The sequence below is a fragment of the Ylistrum balloti genome, unplaced genomic scaffold, assembly GCF_031769215.1.
Source record: "Ylistrum balloti isolate Yb309-2 unplaced genomic scaffold, AGI_CSIRO_Ybal_v1 Utg369562, whole genome shotgun sequence".
Classification (NCBI taxonomy): Eukaryota; Metazoa; Mollusca; class Bivalvia; order Pectinida; family Pectinidae; genus Ylistrum; species Ylistrum balloti.
This window is the reverse complement of record NW_026781862.1, coordinates 123007-148095: the sequence shown is the minus strand read 5'-3', so window position 1 is coordinate 148095 and position 25089 is coordinate 123007. Positions and strand designations below refer to the sequence as shown.

General features: G+C 40.0%; 1 protein-coding gene across 1 annotated transcript; it reads left to right on the top strand.

Annotated features, from left to right (window-relative positions):
• LOC132549463 (potassium voltage-gated channel protein egl-36-like) lies at window positions 1-25028 on the top strand. The gene is made up of 2 exons (XM_060213436.1): window positions 1-585; window positions 24132-25028. The coding sequence occupies exons 1-2, from the start codon at window positions 1-3 to the stop codon at window positions 25026-25028; spliced, it is 1482 nt and encodes a 493-aa protein (XP_060069419.1).
• Window positions 25029-25089: the final 61 nt, after the last annotated feature.

The following is a 25089-nucleotide window of genomic DNA, read 5'->3' as shown; positions in this document are numbered from 1 at the left end:
ATGTTTCGTCACCATCATCACCACTACATAGGCCTAACGTTAGCCCGCTCAAACGTGCACAATGACAGTGTAATCCATGCCATACATACAAAAATGGCGGATACTGACAAGGAGGAGGACGACAGTGAACCAGTTGTCCTAAATGTAGGCGGAACTATTTTTGAAACAACTTATGAAACTTTACGACATGAACCGGATACTTTACTAGCTACGCTCAGACCTTCCTCACCGGAATATAGACCTACAAGGGGACATTTTTTCTTTGACAGGAACCCCGACATATTTAACTGTGTTCTGGATTTGTACCGGACCGGGGAATTACATCTACCGCATGGTTTTTGTGGCGCCACCCTGAGGACGGAACTAAAGTTCTGGAGAATACCTGAGGACAGGATAGGAATATGTTGCCTTCAGACCTACTTTAAATATGACACGGACCGTGAGGTTCTAGATACCCTTCATGAGGCCTTTGAAGCCAAAGTACTGGACTACAATCCCAAGGAGGCTGATAGCAGCAAGTGGGTCAAAATCAAAAGGACTTGCTGGCTTTTTCTTGACCAACCAAACTCGTCGCCGGCCGCCAAGGTAACGCATTCACCATCCACTTTTCCTATTTCTATTTAGTCACCTAGTTACTATCTCACACCGTGTTGTTTTATTACTGTATTTGTATAGAGCACGATTTACCTTATTGTCAGATGTTTGTTTGGTTATGTCCCTTTATTGACGGTCAGGATATAAAGACAAAACATACATATATAAGGTTATGTTATACTAAAGAATTGAAATTTCATTAAAAATGGTTGTGGAAATTTATCTTTTACTACTTACATATAGATATGTCATTCTGTCATCTACTACTGTAACAAGTATACCTACCAAACCTACAGTAACAAGCCATACCTACCAAACCTACAGTAACAAAACATACCTACCAAACCTACAGTAACAAAACATACCTACCAAACCTACAGTAACAAAACATACCTACCAAACCTACAGTAACAAAACATACCTACCAAACCTACAGTAACAAAACATACCTACCAAACGTACAGTAACAAAATATACCTACCAAACCTACAGTAACAAAACATACCTACCAAACCTACAGTAACAAAACATACCTACCAAACCTACAGTAACAAAACATACCTACCAAACGTACAGTAACAAAATATACCTACCAAACCTACAGTAACTAACCTACCTACCAAACCTACAATAACAAAACATACCTACCAAACATACAGTAACAAAACATACCTACCAAACCTACAGTAACAAAACATACCTACCAAACCTACAGTAACAAAACATACCTACCAAACCTACAGTAACAAAACATACCTACCAAACCTACAGTAACAAAACATACCTACCAAACCTACAGTAACAAATATACCTACCAAACCTACAGTAACAAAACATACCTACCAAACCTACAGTAACAAAACATACCTACCAAACCCACAGTAACAAAACATACCTACCAAACCTACAGTAACAAAACATACCTACCAAACCTACAGTAACAAACATGCCTACCAAACCTACAGTAACAAACCATACCTACCAAACCTACAGTAACAAAACATACCTACCAAACCTACAGTAACAAACCATACCTACCAAACCTACAGTAACAAAACATACCTACTAAACCTACAGTAACAAAATATACCTACCAAACCTACAGTAACAAAACATACCTACCAAACCTACAGTAACAAAATATACCTACCAAACATACCGTAACAAAACATACCTACCAAACATACCGTAACAAAATATACCTACCAAACATACAGTAACAAAACACACCTACCAAACATACAGTAACAAAATATACCTACCAAACCTACAGTAACAAAACATACCTACCAAACCTACAGTAACAAAACATACCTACCAAACCTACAGTAACAAAACATACCTACCAAACCTACAGTAACAAAACATACCTACCAAACCTACAGTAACAAAATATACCTACCAAACCTACAGTAACAAAACATACCTACCAAACCCACAGTAACAAGCCATACCTACCAAACCTACAGTAACAAAATATACCTACCAAACATACCGTAACAAAACATACCTACCAAACCTACAGTAAGAATCCTACCTACCAAACCTACAGTAACAAAATATACCTACCAAACATACCGTAACAAAACATACCTACCAAACCTACAGTAACAAAACATACCTACCAAACATACAGTAACAAAACATACCTACCAAACCTACAGTAACAAACATACCTACCAAACCTACAGTAACAAAACATACCTACCAAACATACAGTAACAAAACATACCTACCAAACCTACAGTAACAAAACATACCTACCAAACCTACAGTAACAAAACATACCTACCAAACCTACAGTAACAAAACATACCTACCAAACCTACAGTAACAAAACATACCTACCAAACCCACAGTAACAAAACATACCTACCAAACCTACAGTAACAAAACATACCTACCAAACATACCGTAACAAAACATACCTACCAAACCTACAGTAACAAAACATACCTACCAAACCTACAGTAACAAAACATACCTACCAAACATACCTACCAAACCTACAGTAACAAAACATACCTACCAAACCTACAGTAACAAAACATACCTACCAAACATACAGTAACAAAACATACCTACCAAACCTACAGTAACAAACATACCTACCAAACCTACAGTAACAAAACATACCTACCAAACATACCGTAACAAAATATACCTACCAAACCTACAGTAACAAAACATACCTACCAAACCTACAGTAACAAAACATACCTACCAAACCTACAGTAACAAAACATACCTACCAAACCTACAGTAACAAAACATACCTACCAAACCTACAGTAACAAAACATACCTACCAAACCTACAGTAACAAAACATACCTACCAAACCTACAGTAACAAAATATACCTACCAAACCTACAGTAACAAAACATACCTACCAATCCTACAGTAACAAAACATACCTACCAAACATACCGTAACAAAACATACCTACCAAACCCACAGTAACAAAACATACCTACCAATCTGATAATGTATTTATCTTTATTGTACCAGTGAATCTAATAACGATAAGTCGTTTTCAGTCAATAGTATTTCCGGTCGATCCTTTAATAACAAAATCTAATTTTCAACTCCTCGATAATAAATTTTATCTCTGAGTCCTACAGAAGTAGTCTGTATTCAATAATGACTTGTCTGGTATATACTAAATGCTGTCTGTCCCATTTGCCTTCCAATAACTTTTATCAGTAACTTCTTCAGTAAGATATCTGTCGGTACATTATTTGAACGTCTTATCTGTCAGCAACAAAATATTTTTGTCAATCCTTCAATACAAAATCGTATCTACCGATAACCTGATGATAATCGTTTTCGCGATATTCTTCTTCATTCAGAAATGTACCCAATATCGCTCTCTCCGTAAACGAATTATCCGATACATCAATAACATAGTGTGCCTGTTACATATAGCCTTAGTGGAAATAGTTTGTCAATCTTAAACAAGAAAACACATTTATCAATCCTTCAAAACAACAATATACCAAAACTCAACGTCACTGTAGTATTGAAAGATGAAAATGTCTTTCAGGTGTATTTTTCTTATTTCAAGCTACAGTCCCGTCCTTCTACAGAAGTCAAAGTCCAGGGTGGTTTGAACAAATTGAGAATTCTGTGTAAACTTAACGCGATATTGTAGATGGAGAAAATGGGTATACTAGAGGTTACTGCTTGTCGCTGTAGAGGAGGGGTATCTTGGAGGGGACTGGTTGTAGATGTAGAGGAGGGGTATCTTGGTGGGGACTGGATATAGATGTAGAGGAGGGGTATCTTGGTGGTTACTGGTTGTAGATGTAGAGGAGGGGTATCTTGGTGGGGACTGGATATAGATGTAGAGGAGGGGTATCTTGGTGGTTACTGGTTGTAGATGTAGAGGAGGGGTATCTTGGTGGGGACTGGATATAGATGTAGAGGAGGGGTATCTTGGTGGTTACTGGTTGTACATGTAGAGGAGGGGTATCTTTGTGGGGACTGGTTGTACATGTAGAGGAGGGTTATCTTTGTGGGGACTGACTGTAGATGTAGAAGAGGGGTATCTTGGAGGGGACTGGTTGTAGATGTAGAGGAGGGGTATCTTGAAGGTGACTGGTTGTACATGTAGAGGAGGGGTATCTTTGTGGGGACTGGTTGTACATGTAGAGGAGGGCTATCTTTGTGGGGACTGACTGTAGATGTAGAGGAGGGCTATCTTTGTGGGGACTGACTGTAGATGTAGAGGAGGGGTATCTTGGAGGGGACTGGTTGTAGATGTAGAGGAGGGGTATCTTAGTGGGGACTGGTTGTAGATGTAGATGAGGTGTATCTTGGTGGTGACTGGTTGTAGATGTAGATGAGGTGTATCTTGGTGGAGACTGGTTGTAGATGTAGAGGAGGGGTATCTTGGTGGTGACTGGTTGTAGATGTAGAGGAGGTGTATCTTGGTGGAGACTGGTTGTAGATGTAGAGGAGGGGTATCTTGGAGGGGACTGGTTGTAGATGTAGAGGAGTGGTATCTTGGAGGGGACTGGTTGTAGATGTAGATGAGGTGTATCTTGGTGGAGACTGGTTGTAGATGTAGAGGAGGGGTATCTTGGTGGAGACTGGTTGTAGATGTAGAGGAGGGGTATCTTGGAGGGGACTGATTATAGATGTAGAGGAGGTGTATCTTGGAGGGGACTGGTTGAAGATGTAGAGGGGTATCTTTGTGGGGACTGGTTGTAGATGTAGAGGAGGGGTATCTTGGTGGAGACTGGTTGTAGATGTAGAGGAGGGGTATCTTAGTGGAGACTGGTTGTAGATGTAGAGGAGTGGTATCTTGGAGGGGACTGGTTGTAGATGTAGATGAGGTGTATCCTGGTGGAGACTGGTTGTAGATGTAGAGGAGGTTTATCTTGGTGGAGACTGGTTGTAGATGTAGAGGAGGGATATCTTGGTGGAGACTGGTTGTAGATGTAGAGGAGGGGTATCTTGGTGGAGACTGGTTGTAGATGTAGAGGAGGGGTATCTTAGTGGAGACTGGTTGTAGATGTAGATGAGGTGTATCTTGGTGGAGACTGGTTGTAGATGTAGAGGAGGGGTATCTTGGATGGGACTGATTGTAGATGTAGATGAGGTGTATCCTGGTGGAGACTGGTTGTAGATGTAGAGGAGTGGTGTCTTTGTGGTGACTGGTTTTAGATGTAGAGGAGGGGTATCTTTGTGGGGACTGGTTGTACATGTAGAGGAGTGGTATCCTGGAGGGGACTAGTTGTAGAGGAGGGGTATCTTGGTGGTGACTGGTTGTAGAGGTAAAGGAGTGGTATCTTGGAGGGGACTGGTTGTAGATGTAGAGGAGTGGTATCTTGGAGGGGACTGGTTGTAGATGTAGAGGAGGGGTATCTTGGAGGGGACTGGTTGTAGATGTAGAGGAGTGGTATCTTGGAGGGGACTGGTTGTAGATGTAGAGGAGGGGTACCTTGGAGGGGACTGGTTGTAGATGTAGAGGAGTGGTATCCTGGAGGGGACTGGTTGTAGATGTAGAGGAGGGGTATCTTGGTGGGGACTGGTTGTACATGTAGAGAAGGGGTATCTTGGAGGTGACTGGTTGTAGAGGTAGACTGGTTGTAGATGTAGAGGAGGGGTATCTTTGTGGAGACTGGTTGTAGATGTAGAGGGGTATCTTGGAGGTGACTGGTTGTAAATGTAGATGAGGTGTGTCTTGGTGGTGACTGGTTGTAGATGTAGAGGAGGGGTATCTTGGAGGGGACTGGCTGTTGATGTAGAGGAGGGGTATCTTGGTGGTGACTGGTTGTAGATGTAGAGGAGGGGTATTTTTGTGGGGACTGGTTTTAGATGTAGAGGAGGGGTATCTTTGTGGGGACTGGTTGTACATGTAAAGGAGTGGTATCTTGGAGGGGACTGGTTGCAGAGGAGGGGTATCTTGGTGGGGACTGGTTGTACATGTAGAGGAGGGGTATCTTGGTGGTGACTGACTGTAGATGTAGAGGAGGGGTATATTGGTGGGGACTGGTTGTACATGTAGAGGAGGGGTATCTTGGAGGTGACTGGTTGTAGAGGTAGAGGAGAGGTATCTTGGAGGGGACTGGATGTAGATGTAGAGGAGGGGTACATTGGAGGAGACTGGTTGTAGATGTAAAGGAGGGGTATCCTGGAGGGGACTGGTTGTAGATGTAGAGGAGTGGTATCTTGGAGGGGACTGGTTGCTGATGTAGAGGAGGTGTACCTTGGAGGGGACTGGTTGTAGATGTAAAGGAGGGGTATCCTGGAGGGGACTGGTTGTAGATGTAGAGGAGTGGTATCTTGGAGGGGACTGGTTGCTGATGTAGAGGAGGTGTACCTTGGAGGGGACTGGTTGTAGATGTAGAGGAGGGGTATCTTGGTGGGGACTGGTTGTAGATGTAGAGGAGGGGTATCTTGGTGGGGACTGGTTGTACATGTAGAGAAGGGGTATCCTGGAGGGGACTGGTTGTAGATGTAGAGGAGGGGTATCTTGGAGAAGACTGGTTGTAGATGTAGAGGAGGGGTATCTTGGAGGGGACTGGCTGTTGATGTAGAGGAGGGGTATCTTTGTGGGGACTGGTTGTAGATGTAGAGGAGGGGTATCTTGGAGGGGACTGGTTGTAGATGTAGAGGAGGGGTATCTTTGTGGGGACTGGTTGTAGATGTAGATGAGGTGTATCTTGGTGGAGACTGGTTGTAGATGTAGAGGAGGGGTATCTTGGAGGTGACTGGTTGTAGATGTAGAGGAGGGGTATCTTAGTGGAGACTGGTTGTAGATGTAGAGGAGGGGTATCTTTGTGGGGACTGGTTGCAGATGTAGAGGAGGGGTATCTTGGTGGGGACTGGATGTAGATGTAGAGGAGGGGTATCTTGGTGGAGACTGGTTGTAGATGTAGAGGAGGGGTATCTTTGGAGGGGACTGGTTGTAGATGTAGAGGAGGGGTATCTTAAAGTTTGGATGTAGATAGAGGGAAGTATTTGCGGAGACTGGTTGACGTATGACTACTCTTGAGTAACTCGCCCTCGGCTCCTAAAGTTCTCGTTGTTATAGAGTGGCGCGTGTTGATGAAGTATTCGCGTGCTGGTATCGAGTTGTTGTTTTATCTAGGTATCTAGTGATAAATTCATCACGGCTTAAGTCGTACACATGAATTGCCTTTCTGATATCACGCATTGTTTTGTGAAATAGTCAAAATGCGTTTCTGAATGTTTTAGAAAATATAGTGAAAAATCCTTTTTTTGTTTTTTTTTTTACCTCCATGGAAATCATTCTTCAATCCACCTTAGATGTTGTGAGGACGTTAAACCACTAACAAAGCTATAAAACCCATAAAACCGTTTCTAATGGAACGGCACTGAAATGTGTGCTAGTTTCCATGGTTAATTGTCGAGATCTGTAAGATTCGTTTCGTTTGTATTCGTTCCTGTCTTTAAAAAAATTCGATAGATGTATCAGTCCCCGCGGCTGTAAAACTTGCAGACTCTGATGACTGAACGAGAAGCGGGTTCTATCGATTTTTATTTGAGAATTTGGTTTATAGCACAATAAAAACATATTCGACAAATAAGTCGATCTCAATGAAAACGAAAAACTTTTCCCTTAAAAAAAACCCAGTTAAATTGAATTCTGAATCTTAGAATCCGAGCTTGTGTCATGAAAAAGATAACCGGATCTTGGAGAGATTTAGTGCTGCTGTGTTTAATGATTACACGGTTATTTAAGTGTTTCGATATTTCTGGTTACATAGCGTTTAGTGTTGTCGGTAGTTGTTGATTTTCAGTTTAGTGTTGTCAGTAGTTGTTGATTTTCAGTTTAGTGTTGTCGGTAGTTGTTGATTTTCAGTTTAGTGTTGTCAGTAGTTGTTGATTTTCAGTTTAGTGTTGTCAGTAGTTGTTGATTTTCAGTTTAGTGTTGTCAGTTTAGTGTTGTCGGTAGTTGTTGATTTTCAGTTTAGTGTTGTCAGTAGTTGTTGATTTTCAGTTTAGTGTTGTCAGTAGTTGTTGATTTTCAGTTTAGTGTTGTCAGTAGTTGTTGATTTTCAGTTTAGTGTTGTCAGTAGTTGTTGATTTTCAGTTTAGTGTTGTCAGTAGTTGTTGATTTTCAGTTTAGTGTTGTCGGTAGTTGTTGATTTTCAGTTTAGTGTTGTCGGTAGTTGTTGATTTTCAATTTAGTGTTGTCGGTAGTTGTTGATTTTCAGTTTAGTGTTGTCGGTAGTTGTTGATTTTCAGTTTAGTGTTGTCAGTAGTTGTTGATTTTCAGTTTAGTGTTGTCGGTAGTTGTTGATTTTCAGTTTAGTGTTGTCGGTAGTTGTTGATTTTCAGTTTAGTGTTGTCGGTAGTTGTTGATTTTCAATTTAGTGTTGTCGGTAGTTGTTGATTTTCAGTTTAGTGTTGTCGGTAGTTGTTGATTTTCAGTTTAGTGTTGTCGGTAGTTGTTGATTTTCAGTTTAGTGTTGTCAGTAGTTGTTGATTTTCAGTTTAGTGTTGTCAGTAGTTGTTGATTTTCAGTTTAGTGTTGTCAGTAGTTGTTGATATATATTTTAGTGTTGTCGGTAGTTGTAGGTATCAGTCAGATTCTGTACATCGTCAGAGTGTCTGTGGGGTGGATATCGTGAGAGTGTCTGTTAGGTGGATATCGGTCAGCATGTCTGTGGGGTGGATATCGGTCAGAGTGTTTGTGGCGTGGATATCAGTTAGAGTGTCTGTAAGGTGGATATCGGTCAGCGTGTCTGTGGGGTGGATATCGTCAGAGTGTCTGTGGGGTGGATATCGTCAGAGTGTCTGTGGGGTGGATATTGGTCAGGGTGTCTGTGGGATGGATATCGGTCAGAGTGTCTGTGGGGTGGATATCGTCAGAGTGTCTGTTGGGTGGATATCGTCAGAGTGTCTGTTGGGTGGATATCGTCAGAGTGTCTGTTGGGTGGATATCGGTCAGAGTGTCTGTGGGGTGGATATTGGTCAGGGTGTCTGTGGGATGGATATCGGTCAGAGTGTCTGTGGGGTGGATATCGTCAGAGTGTCTGTGGGGTGGATATCAGTCAGAGTGTTTGTGGGGTGGATATCGTCAGAGTGTCTGTGGGGTGGATATCGTCAGAGTGTCTGTGGGGTGGATATCGTCAGAGTGTCTGTTGGGTGGATATCGTCAGAGTGTCTGTTGGGTGGATATCGTCAGAGTGTCTGTGGGGTGGATATCTATCAGAGTGTCTGTCGGGTGGATATTGGTCAGGGTGTCTGTGGGGTGGATATCAGTCAGAGTGTTTGTGGAATGGATATCGTCAGAGTGTTTGTGGGGTGGATATCGTCAGAGTGTCTGTGGGGTGGATATCGTCAGAGTGTCTGTGGGGTGGATATCGTCAGAGTGTCTGTGGGGTGGATATCGGTCAGAGTGTCTGTGTGGTGGATATTGGTCTGTGGGGAGGATATCGTCAGAGTGTCTGTGGGGTGGATATCTGTCAGAGTGTCTGTGGGGTGAATATCGTCGGAGTGTTTGTGGGGTGGATATCGATCAGAGTGTCTGTTGGGTGGATATCGTCAGAGTGTCTGTTGGGTGGATATCGTCAGAGTGTCTGTGGGTTGGATATCGTCAGAGTGTCTGTGGGGTGGATATCTATCAGAGTGTCTGTGGGGTGGATATCCTCAGAGTGTCTGTTGGATGGATATCGTCAGAGTGTCTGTTGGGTGGATATCGGTCAGAGTGTCTGTTGGGTGGATATCGTCAGAGTGTCTGTTGGGTGGATATCGTCAGAGTGTCTGTGGGTTGGATATCGTCAGAGTGTCTGTGGGGTGGATATCTATCAGAGTGTCTGTGGGTGGATATCCTCAGAGTGTCTGTTGGGTGGATATCCTCAGAGTGTCTGTTGGGTGGATATCGTCAGAGTGTTTGTTGGGTGGATATCAATCAGAGTATTTGTACATGTATACCAACCCCAAGGTGACTTGTTTATACCTCATGAATCGATGAAAGAACATTGAGCGGAACCTAAGGGAGAAACGATAAATACATTTTACGCTTGTACAATAAAATCAAGTGAAATGAAAGTCGTTGAAGTTTTGTTGAAGGCAGGAAATAAACTCCAGAGATATTGATTTGTTCACGCAATGTGAAATATTGTACAGCGATTTGACGACGCACCATTGTGGTGTAGACACACATGCACGGAGATAATTGGTCGCCTTGTCTTTACACACGTGCACACTAGTGAGGTACACACACTCATGCTCGGAGATACAGACTTCACACACATACACACTAGTGAGGTACACACACTCTTGCCTGGAGATACAGTCTTAACACACATACACACATAGTGTCTGTACACATCTGTACCCGGAGATACAGACTTCTCACACATACACACATAGTGTCGTATACACATCTGTACCCGGAGATACAGACTTCTCACACATACACACATAATGTCGTATACACATCTGTACCTGGAGATACAGACTTCTCACATATACACACTTAGTGTCTGTACACATCCGTACCTAGAGATACAGTCTTCTTACAGACACACTTAGTGTCGTATATACATCTGTACCTGGAGATACAGACTTCACACACATACACACATAGTGTCGTACACACACTCTTGTTTGAAGATACAGACTTCACACACACACACATGTAGTGTCTGTACAAATCTGTACCTGGAGTTACAGACTTCACACATACACACTTAGTGTCTGTACACATCTGTACCTGCAGATACAGACTTCACACACATACACACGAAGTGTCTGTACACATCTGTACTTGGAGATACACTCTTCTCACACATACACACATAGTGTCTGTACACATCGGTACCTGGAGATACAGACTTCACACACATACACACATAGTGTCGTACACACACTCTTGTTTGAAGATACAGACTTCACACACATACACATGTAGTGTCTGTACAAATCTGTACCTGGAGTTACAGTCTTAATACATACACACTTAGTGTCTGTACACATCTGTACCCGGAGATACAGACTTCTCACACATACACACATAGTGTCTGTACACATCCGTACCTAGAGATACAGTCTTCTTACAGACACACTTAGTGTCGTATACACATATGTACCTGGAGATGCAGACTTCTTACACATACACACAAAGTGTCTGTACACATCTGTACCTGGAGATACACTCTTCTCACACATACACACATAGTGTCTGTACACATCGGTACCTGGAGATACAGACTTCACACACATACACACTTAGTGTCGTATACACATATGTACCTGGAGATGCAGACTTCTCACACATACACATTTAGTGTCTGTACACATCTGTACCTGGAGATACACTCTTCTCACATTTACACACTTAGTGTCTGTACACATCCGTACCTAGAGATACAGTCTTCTTACAGACACACTTAGTGTCGTATACACATATGTACCTGGAGATACAGACATTACACACATACACACAAAGTGTCTGTACACATCTGTACCTGGAGATACACTCTTCTCACACATACACACATAGTGTCTGTACACATCGGTACCTGGAGATACAGACTTCACACACATACACACTTAGTGTCGTATACACATATGTACCTGGAGATGCAGACTTCTCACACATACACACTTAGTGTCTGTACACATCTGTACCTGGAGATACACTCTTCTCACACATACACACATAGTGTCGTATACACATATGTACCTGGAGATGCAGACTTCTCACACATACACACACAGTGTCTGTACACATCTGTACCTGGAGTTATAGTCTTCGCACACATACACGTTAGTGTAGTATACACAACACACTTCACACACCTATATACCAGCGCCTGGTCTCGTCAGCACCTAAGCTTTATTACTATAACATGTGCGACAACTTAGGACAAAATATGCAGGTACTTATCAAAGCCCAACTGTAGGTATGTGTAACACATTGTTAGTAGCTATCCGACAACGCCTAACAGATGGCTGGTGGTAAAGTGACAGTACCACGGAACACGGCCGGCACCATATGGAATTTAAACAAATCCTTGATAGTATTTGACATCTTTTTTTCCCTTTCGGACGTTGTTCTAATATATCGTGTTTTGCGCCTATCAGTGTAATACATCAAAACGTTGTATGCTAGGTCCTTCAGTGTGTAATGGAATGAAGCTGGCCTGGAATACAAAATGGCCGAAAATGAGCCATATTGAATTAAGGCAGTCCAAATTGTGTATCGCTGTTTTTCAGAAAGCACCAGATAGATTTCTATAGAATTAGTTACATAGGCCCATTTTATCTTTATTTGTGCTTGTTTAATTTTGAGACTGATCTGATTTGAAGTTTAGAAATATTTCAGGTTGGATTTTCTCAGGGACTATATGTATAGGTCTACCATGTTCTCTTGGTGTGCATGTTTAATTTTGAGACTGATTGGAAAAGAAAATAACAGGCGGATGGCCGTCCTGAATTTTGAAAAGGAAGTTTGTATGGATATTTTGCAAGATAAACTTGGAATTAATCGTGAAACTGAAATGGGCGATGGACGGCCGTGTTTTTCTCTTCAAACGTTGTTTTTTTCCGTCTTTGTTAGAAAATATTTCATAGTGAATATTACATTCAAAGATTCCATGTGTCCCTATAAGTGTATCTCTATTTTTAGACTAACTGGAAGTGGGGGAGGAGGGGCGCGGGAGGGGGAGAGGGCACTGCAACAATTACAATTAATATTTCTTTTTATTTTGAAGTGTGAATTAAGTTTTATGTTAGTTGACACACGATTAGTCGAAAAAGTGATAAATAAGATAAAATTCAAAATGGTATAGAACCACTTAAAATCATCAGACAACGAACGACGAGATCATATGTCTTTTTAGTACCGTCATTCGGGTGTGATGTTACATCTGGAAAAAATCCGTTTTGTCAAGTAAAACACCTGATGTACACTGCCGTTTGTCTCGGTGATCAGACCAGCCTGCCATGCATTAACAATAGTAACGATTGATAGCATTATGGGTAACGACTTCGTGGTGACGCGTTCCTCGGTTACGATTAGCGAAGCAGTTATATACATCTACGGGATTCGACGGCACCATGATATAAATGGCCTCATACAGAATGACATGATGTCGATTAAGAAAAATGTCGAAATATTATGAAAAGGCCAAAAGGGAACCAGTGCTAAATGATAGAGCAGATACGGATGTTAAAAGGGAGACTGGTCGATTCTGTATAATAGCCGTTGTTATTAATGATCTGGTTATATTATCGTCAATCAAGTGTTCTACATGCCTGATTCTGATTATATTATTGCCGATAAATGAAACATAGACGAACTGTAACTAGTGTACGTGGTCCAATGGTGGAACTCATTAAAGGTTTTTGTCCCCAGTCCCCATGGGAGGATGAATCTCCTGTGTCAAAGGGAGCCAGTTAATCTTCACCGCGTGAGCAGGTTATGTAAGATTCTTGTCAACTTCAGAAAATAAGTGACGCTAACTGGTATAGACCAATTCGGCGGATAAATGATATCAGTGACGGTAACCGAGAGAGACCTACTTCTGAAAACTCAATGCGAAATCAAAATGGCTGACAGGCAACCATCTTGAATTCTGGCGTTTAAAAATGAGAACACTATTTCTTCCGAAATACTGAATTGCTCTTTCTCAGATTCAAGATACGGATTCCCCTTGGTCCCCTTTAATACTTGTTTAATTTGAGACTGATCAGAAAAATGAAATGTATTTTGACAAATTATGCTTGGTTCTTAATTATGAATGGCAAAAAGGCTGCCATTTTGAATTTTGATAATTAAAGTTTCATTTTTATAAATATTTTTGCAAAGTCCTTGATATTGTTTTTGACATTTAATCGTTAGCCTTCATTTCTCCTTCGTTGTGCACTTGAGGAATATATTTCAAAATTTCACATAAGGGTTTCTCTTGTTTAGTGATGTTACGATATGGTTAATTTCAGCCGTCGATACAACATTAAAGAAAAACGAGAAGATCAAACATATGAAGAACCAATAAAGATCGTACAATGCTGAGCGTCAAGATCCCATTAAAGATCGTACAATATAGGGGCCAAGATCCCATTAAAGATCATACAATACTGGGCGTCAAGATCTCATTAAATATCGTACAATATAGGGGACAAGATCCCAATAAAGATCATACAATATAGGGGCCAAGATCCCATTAAAGATCATACAATACTGGGCGTCAAGATCCCAATAGAGATCGTACAATATAGGGGCCAAGATCCCATTAAAGATCGTACAATATAGGGGTCAAGATCCCATTAAGGATCGTACAATATAGGGGCCAAGATCCCATAAAAGATCGCACGATATAGGGGCAAAGATCCCATTAAAGATTGTACAATATAGGGGCCAAGATCCCATTAAAGATCGCACAATACGGGCCGTCAAGATCTAATTAAAGATCGTACAATATAGGGGCCAAGATCCCATTAAAGATCTTACAATACAGGGGCCAAGATCCCATTAAAGATCGTACAATATAGGGGCCAAGATCCCAATAAAAATCTTACAATACAGGGGCCAAGATCCCAATAAAGATCATACAATATAGGGGCCAAGATACCAATAAAGATCATACAATATAGGGGCCAAGATCCCAATAAAAATCTTACAATACAGGGGCCAAGATCTCATTAAAGATCTTACAATATAGGGGCCAAGATCCCAATAAAGATCGTACAATATAGGGGCCAAGATCCCATTAAAGATCTTACAATACAGGGGCCAAGATCCCAATAAAGATCGTACAATATAGGGGCCAAGATCCCATTAAAGATCTTACAATACAGGGGCCAAGATCCCAATAAAGATCGTACAATATAGGGGCCAAGATCCCAATAAAGATCTTACAATACAGGGGCCAAGATCCCAATAAAGATCGTACAATATAGGGGGTTTGGATCACACTAAAATCATTCAATATAGGGCATGAAGACCCCAGTTTTTATCATACAGTACAGGGCGTCAAGATCCCTCTGCAACAGAGTCAACCAACTTCTATTGAACTGATTCAGAGGTTGTTTGGTATGTATAATTATACTTAGGTGTAGTACATGGTAAGTCGTAAACTTATTAGCCTGGTACACAAGCACTAATAATCTTCTGTGGTTTTACACTGAAATGAGTGTACCTACTTAGGTCTGCCATTAGTAACGGTTGTGATAGTTATGATGTTACAAACGGATGATAGGGTTGTCGAAACCTTCACCGAGTCGTGAATGTCGCTAAGTTATTAGGACGACACTGTGAAGGATGAATTAGAAGCCAAGATACATGTGTTGAGGTGAACAAATTAGTATAGTTTTTTAGAAAGTAAACCGCATCGCCCCAAACATAATAATGAAATAAAGAAGATTCGTATCAAGATATCACCTGAGATTAATTGACACCATTTAAAGAAGACTGTTGAATTGGTTTTCGGGGTGAGAAATACTGCTGTTTTGCATTGGTCACTTAAGGATGAAACTTGTTATAAAATTATTTGAGAATTTGGTGTGTTCCAAAGAGGGGATTGAACACATTGGTCGTCTCGTGCGATTGTTCTCTGGGAAGATGTAAGTTTATGATAAACACTACCGTATGTCCTTGTACCCATGTTGTAGATCACGACATAACATTGAATCAGGTTGGATGGTAAACAATGCACTGCTGCAGCCTTGTAACACAGACCGAGAGCTGGATTATATCACCTTAGCTTTACCATTAACATCCCACTAATGATCTTACCATCGTCGTGTACAATATCTACTATGTACCTACCATGTAGTGTTATATCTGTATATATATGGCTTCCACTTCGCCTGTTCAGACTCTCCCGTAGTAATAAACAACCAAGGGTGTTTACCTGTTGTTAATAACCAATCAATTATAGGTGAGAACGCACTCACGAGATATGATTCATAACCAATCATCACAAGTTTTATATTCTGTTCCTCAATAACACACAAATACATGAAGTATTATACGTGTATATTGTAGTGGAAAGCAATCAGAAGCGACTTTACTAGGATTGTCTGATAGTTCGTTTATTTATCTGTGAACAAATCTTTAATTAAACTTTCTACAGTTAGAAAATATTTCATTTAGTACTTTCTCTTTCTTCCATTTCGACTCTTTCCGTAAGATTTGTATTTTGTTTCGACCATATATTGAGAGTTACTTCCCCTGATTTGGAACACTTGTACGATTAGTATGTCTGAAAGATGTTACATTTTTCATTAAATATGACAGACCATACTGCTAATTCATAATTATTTATTTGTTGTTAATAGGGCTATTGTCAGTTTTAAATACTTTCACAGGAGGGATACACATCAAAATGATTATCGTATTTCTATTTATTAAGCCTCGGTTTGACATTAACTTTTAGAAATATCTTTGAAACTTAAGATAAATTTGATATATATTTAAGTATGTTACCTATATATTGTTTAGGAATTTGTTGTTATATGGATGAATCTCAACGGATACAATTATCTCTGTTCGTATTCGTTATGTATAGAACTGATTGATTTACGATTCAGATGGACTTCTTCCGTTTCTCTCATTTCTGTTAAATAAGTTTGTATATTGGCGGGATTTAAGCCCGCCATTTTGGCCTTCAGCAGACGATGAAAGGTACAGCGGGCGAAGAGGGATTGGATTGGATAGAGATGGAATCGACTGTTCCGGTGTTGTAGGGAGTGGAAGGAAGGGGATGGAATAGAGATGGAGTCGACGAGAGAGTGGGAGAAAGGGGACGGGATCGACTGTTCCGGTGTTGTAGATAGTGGTGCGAGAAAAGGAACGGGATAGAGATGGAGTCGACGAGAGAGTGGGAGAAAGGGGACGGGATCGGCTGTTCCGGTGTTGTAGATAGTGGTGCTAGAAAAGGAACGGGATAGAGATGGAGTCGACGAGAGAGTGGGAGAAAGGGGACGGGATCGACTGTTCCGGTGTTGTAGATAGTGGTGCGAGAAAGGGGACGGAAAGAGATGGTGTCGATTGTTCCAGTGTTTCTATTACCTAAACACCATAGCAACCAATGACAACAGGACATATCGTGTCCATCTATCCCATCAAAAATTCGTGAAAATCTACCCAAGACTTCCAGAGTTCAAGAGACGTTAAAATTGTTGACGCTAATAATGAAATCAAGCCTCCAAAAACGTAGTCCACAAGTGAAATGTGTTTAAAACGTCATGAAAATCCTCCTTTTGAAATCTTAAGTACAACTATAGATAACAAAGTATAAAAACACAAAAATCCTAGATATTGTGTTGGAATTCGTTTTACAGTGAAGTTTATCTTACTTCCGGTCAAAAGTCAAAGGAACACGTCCTTTATATGCTATGTAATCATCATTCATTGATAAAATTTGCGATCTATTCATGACATCCACCAGCCCACTTATATGTCCATAACTGTAAAAACGACACGCACTCGTCATAACCAAATTCCCGATAGTCGTAAACGTTTTCTAAAGTTTCCTGCTCTGGCAGACTTGTGTATTGAACATTCCTCCAGCCTGCGTACATCGTAACATGGTACTTTGTTGGGGCGAGGGACAACCACAAACAAAGCTACACTTAGGAGAATTACAGGATCACCCACAACAGTTCGCACAAATTGCATGTTTTGTATTATAAAAATGTCAAGATAAATTTAACGGTTTGGTTTCTGGTATTTCAGTGTAACATAAGGAATTCGTTTGCTAGCTTCTTTTGTGGCTATGTTCATGAATTATTTTTCAACTGTGACCTAGCTTTCGTAATTATTAGGGGAAGGATAATTTCCCATCGGTAAGGAAACATAGCGTGTATGAATACAGCCAGATCAAGTTGTCGGAAAGTATAAAATGCGCATAGCGTGCCGCCATAACGAATTTAGGAATGCACCAGTTGTTATCCCGATATCAAATTTGTTGTGCGTTGGAAATAGAATTGCTCGTGCTTTCATAACAATAGCCACTGTCACAATGGTATATCTCCTCTCTACAAAATGCATTTGCTTAAAAATTCATGGCAGCTATCCGCCACTCCCACCCCCACCAACCACCAAATATATATATATAATGAAACTCATACATATAAGAAAAATGTATAGATGTGTTTGCTTACAACCTGCATTAACTTGAATAAATGCTTTCTTTTCCGTTCTGTCGTATATTTGATGATAATAATAACAACTGCTGCCATATCGTGATCAGGAAAATTGTGAAATTCTGGTGGAAAACGGGGGAGATATTGTATTTTACGGATGACTACCGTTCGATGAGAGGTTGTGTTTTACGAGATTCTATCAGACGGGGAATAATTGTGTTTTACGAAAGGCTATCATACAGAGAGACGCTGTTTTAGAAGTTGTCATTAGAGAGACGTGTTTTACGAAAGTCTATCATACAGAGAGAAGCTGTTATAGAGGTTGTCATATGGAGAGACGTGTTTTACGAAAGTCTATCATACAGAGAGACGCTGTTTTAGAGATTGTAATATGGAGAGACGTGTTTTACGAAAGTCTTTCATACAGAGAGAAGCTGTTTTAGAGATTGTCATATGGAGAGACGTGTTTTACGAAAGTCTATCATACAGAGAGACGCTGTTTTAGAGGTTGTCATATAGAGAGACGTGTTTTACGAAAGTCTATCATACAGAGAGACGCTGTTTTAGAGGTTGTCATATGGAGAGACGTGTTTTACGAAAGGCTATCATACAGAGAGAATCTGTTTTAGAGGTTGTAATATGGAGAGACGTGTTTTACGAGAGACTATCATACGGGGGAGGAATTGTGTTTAAGGGTGACTTATCTAAAAATGGAGATTATAAAAATAAGAATGTGTTTCACGGGAGACTGTCATACAGCGTGATGGGTTTTACGGGAAAGTTATGCGGGAGGAACTCCAAATGTTTAGTTCAACAAGCAACATGGCATTCATCCAAATGAGATCTACTTTCTCTGCGAAATAACATTCTGATTACACAAAGCAATCAACAGCGACCCTTGTTTGTTGGTATATAGACTTTCTTCTATAAATTAATTCGTGCGAGTCGCACTTACTGATCACCAGGGACAGAAAAAAAGTCACGTGGGATTTAACGGGAGGAATGAGTTATTCTTTTGAACACCAAGGCATTAAAAATACACACACAATAGCCTGTGTGCATGCCATTATGAGAACATCTTGTCAGTTTTGGCTGTCTTCAGTCCAAATATTAATTATTGATATGATCGTGTTACGGTACACGTTCAGGTAAACTAAACATTTCGGCTATATATATATATAGTTAATTAGTGGTATCGTTACAAGCTGTTATGTCGCAACCTTATCAAAACGGTTTAATTCCAACACTGGAGAAAGGAGTGTCAGACAATGACGATGTATGTCCTGTTAACCTGAGTCCTAGTTATACATCATCTTACGTCCCCCAGTGTACCGCGAGCCTTTCGTTGTTTCCTTGTTATTTCAGAACATTTACAATATTTTCACCTTTTTTTTTATTGAATCCGTGAACAATTTCTTTAAGTGTATTTATTACATTTTTCTAGCGAAATATTTGGAATTCATCAATTTGATAAAGACTGATATCATTACTGCAGTGATAATATAGGAAATCTTGTATCTGCTAGTGATGATAAAACTTTCGTAGTTTTGACCAATCAGAACGCTGCTTTCTAGCCACTGCGTTGAAATTCATCCAAATACTGCATTTTAATGCAGTTAGAAGACTGGACCGGTTTCACGCCTTTCGGCTGTTTCCGTGTCAGAGGCAATGTATTGCTCGTTCACGGAAAGTGACGAAAGTTCCCGAGCCGTAAACCGAAAATCAGGTACAATTGAGAACGAATGTGGTCTTATCTTGAATGGTTAAAATTCTATTTATTTTTCAACGAATTTTTGGCAACATGCATTTCAAACTATTAACAAATACGTATGGATTATTGGAGACATTCAGTAGGATTTTATTTCAACATGAAAGCTTATTTATATCAATATCTTTTAATCCTTTCCGACCCGGCAGTTGTCATTGTGTCCTGCGGTAAGTGTATTGCTGGTAGTGAAGTTCCAAACAGACTTCTGTTTAAAGTTGATGGACAGCTTGTTGGTTTTGAAATAACACACACAATACCATAAAGCGCTGAGTGTGCTCGTTATCAATATTGGAAATATTGTTGAGAAGGAAAGAAGGCGAGAGAAGAAGGGAAAGGTAGAAATTTTGGTTGTTTAGGGGGTCTACTAACTAGTTTTGAACCTTTTTGTTTATTAGATAAAGGAAATTATGATAAGTATAATATGAATTATGGTTAAACCATTAAGTGTGAGCATAATCACTGATGTATTTCATTCCAATAAACAAATGTGAATAAATATATATTTAGCCTTAAGTTTTAGGAACTCTTCATTCATCTAATACTGGATTCATTGTGTTCCTAACTAGATTAACTCTCATCGTGTTTTCTCTGTAGGTTTGCTGGGTAAGATACTTATCGCTTACGGTTTCGTTCAGTCAGACTTCTGTTGTCTGCACTCATGATGAAGCGTTTTGGTGACCGAGACTATTTGTTGATATGTCCACCATGTTGCTTTCCGCCATTGGCGTAAAACATTACTGGAAATTCCACTTCCGTGTTACAACTTCATGACTGATAGTATTTGTGAAAATTTGTACTTTATTTTTCGTGTTATCTTAAGGGCTTGCTTCGCGAGACTCGTTATTATGTTTTGGGTTTGCTTCGCAAGCAGGCTCGAGGTATACACGCTAGTTCGAGATCTTCCCAAAGAAGTATATTGGCATGGAAAACTGACTGGATATCAGTGTCCGATGGAGAATTTATAGGTCATTGGGTCATCATGACCTATAGCCATTGTTCGTTGTCGTCCGCCGTGCGCTGTGCGTAAACTGTTGACATTTCAAACTTTTTCCTACCAGTGGGATTAAGCTCAAACTTGCATGAAATTATCCTGAGATGGTCCTGGCTAAGTGTTGTTATTTTTTGGGTATGTTTGAAGTCCAAGATGGACGCTATGACCGCTATGGTCGCCATCTTCATAAACATATTTTAAGTTTCTTCTTAAGTTTCACAGGTGCCATTTAGCTAAAATTAGTGGAAATGTTAAGGAAAGGTAACCAACAAAGTGTATTTCGACCGTGTCAAAACTCCGAAACGGCAGCCAGTGAGGCCATTTTGTAACATTGTGCAATCATTATTTTCCTGTGCCTATTTCAAACTTCTTCTCAAGTTCCGTGCATTTTCCCACTTTCTCCTGTCAGTCATTCGGGTCCTTCTTTTAATTCTCGCCACTACTGTGCCGGAGTAAGGAGAGACATCCAACTTTACTTAACATTTTATTTTAAGGAGGGAAAGAGAGAGAAGGAAAGCGATAACAAAATCAGTTAGAGTTAAGTATATATTGCAGAGTGATTTGACATATGTATACATTATCTTCATTCGAGTAGTTATCACTACCGTGTAGTAGCAACTCGGGTCTAGTGGGATAAACTCATTTCGTCCCGGTATACTCTCTGATCTGCATTATTACAAGCGAAGAAGTAGTGGTAAGTGTCTACGAGAGGATGTCTGCTTTGGCAGTGACAGTAATCTATTAAATTGGATCTGAAAAGAGCATTGTTTAAAGTACTATAATTATTTCTTAGTCGAGCATGGAATATATTAGCTTTCCGATTACTAAATGAAGTTGGAACTAGTAGGAGGATTCGAATAGAATTTAAAAAAAAAACTGAAAAGAAACACTTTGTCTTATTTCAAGGTTATAGATTTGTATTTACAGGTTACTTACCTGTTTGGATGCATTATAACATATGTTTTCTACGTGTCTACCCGATTTAAAATTTTTATCTAAAATCACTCCTAGATGCTTATGATGACCAACAAAATCAACACTCACATTATTAAATTGGATATCAATGACATGATCATGTTCAATGTTTTAAAAAGGAATATTAATGCTGATCAGGAAGTTATATGTTTTACAGATTTATCGAGTTTGATCAATAAGCTAACTGTGAAAGAATAGTAGAGAGTTAAATTTCTGCGTCTAGAGGTACAGAGCCTCACTAGAGGCTACAGACGAGAGACCTGTTACAAGTCTAGTGGCTTCTAATTGGAACCTTTCAGGGCGTTTGACAGTTCATCAGAACAACCATCCCAGATACAGGAGGCATATTCTAGAGTTGAGTTGGGTTTTCCTTTGAAGTGTAATTAAAAAAAAGCGTAATTGTGTCTCGTTAAATTTCATATATATTTCACTCGCACGACAGAATATATCGATATTTATCATGAGTACGGTATATATTCTGTTATACTTGTGATCTAAATATATGTGATATTAAATGGAAATTAAAAAGATAAATTTCCTCTATTTCTCGTATCAAATCATGTTATTTATTCTAAACTCCATCAATGACTTTTCATTTCGCCACTGTATATGACACCCCTTATTTTATCCAAGCTGATAAAATCGTTAAATTTAATTTTTTCTAAATGTTTTAGAAACTTTAAAACAAAGCAAAACAATGCTCTATAGATGTAGCATGTCATTTGTTTGTTCAATGAAAATATTTTTCCACGTTCCACAAATCTCTAATTTGCCCGGATGACGGTTAATGACGTCAAGGACTCTCCCAGAGTGCTTTGCGGTACCCCAATAACACCGTCGTAAACGGTTCACTTCTATGCATTGGTAATCCGTGAGCAGTTTACATATGTTTAGTGTTAGGGACAACTGTGATAGAGACTGATGTATTTTGACGTTTAAGGAACGACAACTGTGGTAGAGACTGGTTTAGATTAATTGTTAAGGAACGACAACTGTGGTAGAGACTGGTTTAGATTAATTGTTAAGGAACGACAGCTGTGGTAGAGACTGATGTAGTTTGACCGTTAAGGAACGACAACCGTAGTAGAAATTGATGTAGTTTGACTGTTAAGGAACGACAACTGTGGTAGAGAATGATGTAGTTTGACTGTTAAGGAACGACAATTGTGGTAGAGATTGGTGTAGTTTGACTGTTAAGGAACGACAACTAAAGTAGAGACTGATGTAGTTTGACTGTTAAGGAACGGCAACTGTGGCAGAGATTGGTGTATTTTAACTGGTAAGGAACGACAACTGTGGCAGAGATTGGTATATTTTGACTGTTAAGGAACAACAGCTGTAGTAGTGATTAGCCGGACACGCCTTGAAAATGACGCCAGGACCAATATTTCGTCCCAATAAGGTCGCCTTAATTTAAATGTTACTGGTGTTGCGTTTCAAAATATCTGAAATTAAGCAAATAACGGACCTCAGTTATCAACGTGTGTTTGCTTGTTTAAGTCTGTAGGAATATGCGATGGTATAACCACGATATAGCGCAACAAAATTCGGAGACTGTAGAATTATCCCTTAAGTGATATATATTGCTGAAATAATCCGATAATACTTGGTTTCCGAAGTTCCCTGTAGTACATCGACGTCAGCATCAGAAGCTACAAACTCTCTGCTAGCGAGTGCTATCTCATGTGGTTCTGGGGTAACCTTGACATGTGATGAAGTGGAATATGAATTAAATTGAACATAGAATGAATCATTTTTTACGATTGGTTTGAAAAACGACACTTGCTCATCGACCAGATATGGCGCTCCACGAGGAGCAGCCATTTGCATATATTTCATTCTTCATGGGATATCTTTATATGATATTTAAAACATAGAGGACAGTGCTTGAATAAACAACTAATCAATACTGATATTGCATCAGTTTTTTCGTAGGGATGAAAATAGATTATATGCTCAAAGTCTTCAAATATAAGCTGTATTTTGGCGAAGGTGAACAAAGACGAAGGTGATTAGCTACAATTGTCTTTCTACCGAGAGCCAAAACGCAGCTTACATTTTGAGATAAATCTGTGTTGTAGGTGATATTAACTTGTATGCTTTTGACGATCAATGCAGTGTCTGTGTCTCTCTTGACTATCTTTTTATCAACCTACAGACTAAGCAGAGAATTACCATTACGTTGTATTTTTATTTGATGTTAATCTAAGTGTTTGTTATTTTCCAGGTGTTCAGCTATTTTTACCTTGGGATTGTGGTGTTGTCTGGGATACTGTTTTGTTGTGGGACGCACCCGGACTTCTTGCAAACGACTTGCGTTCCAACCAACGAGACTGATTTTGGCTTCCTAAACCCAGAAAACCCTAAAGAAGTGCTGCTTCTTACAACACGCCCTACGTTTGCTCTGGAAGTCGGGGGATGGTTTGTTCTTATTTTCTTTTCAATAGAATTTTTGATCCATTTTTTTCTTTGTCCTGTTAAAAGCGAATTTTTCAAGAGCGGCTTGAATGTTTTGGATGGTATTCTTTTCGTTTGTATGTGGATGGTGTTTTCTTTCGAGTTCCACAGTGATATTGTTTACTCAAATCGCCATCTTGGAATGTTTTACCTCGTTCTGAAGTCGATGATGATTCTGCGGTTGTTCAGGCTGCTGCGTCTGGTGAAGCAATACAGCGCTCTGCGCATCCTCACAGTGTCCCTCGTGGCTAGCCTCAAGGAACTTGGACTCCTACTCATTACCTTCCTCATGGCTTCCGTGTTTTTCGCAAGTTTCATATATTTCGCTGAATTTGAAGAACCCTCCACCTTTCCTCACATTTTCATTGGAATTTGGTGGTCTGTGGTTACTATGACAACTGTTGGATATGGAGACACTTTTCCAAAATCAACACCTGGCCACCTTGTTGGTTCCGCATGTGCGATATGTGGTGTACTAATTCTATCTATGCCTATTGCAATCGTTGCAACGAAGTTTAGCAATTTCAACGACAGAAATGCAGAGCGTGAGCGGAGTAAAAACTTGAAATCTGCCGACCCATACACGCCTCGGGAATCTCCGAACACCAGCAAACTATTCCTGACTAAAGTGTCTTCTGTCCTCGAAGTGAAACAGTCTCCGACGTAGGGGCCGCTGCACACTACAAGAACACGTGATAATTGGCCTCAAAAATGCTTCCGAAAACGTG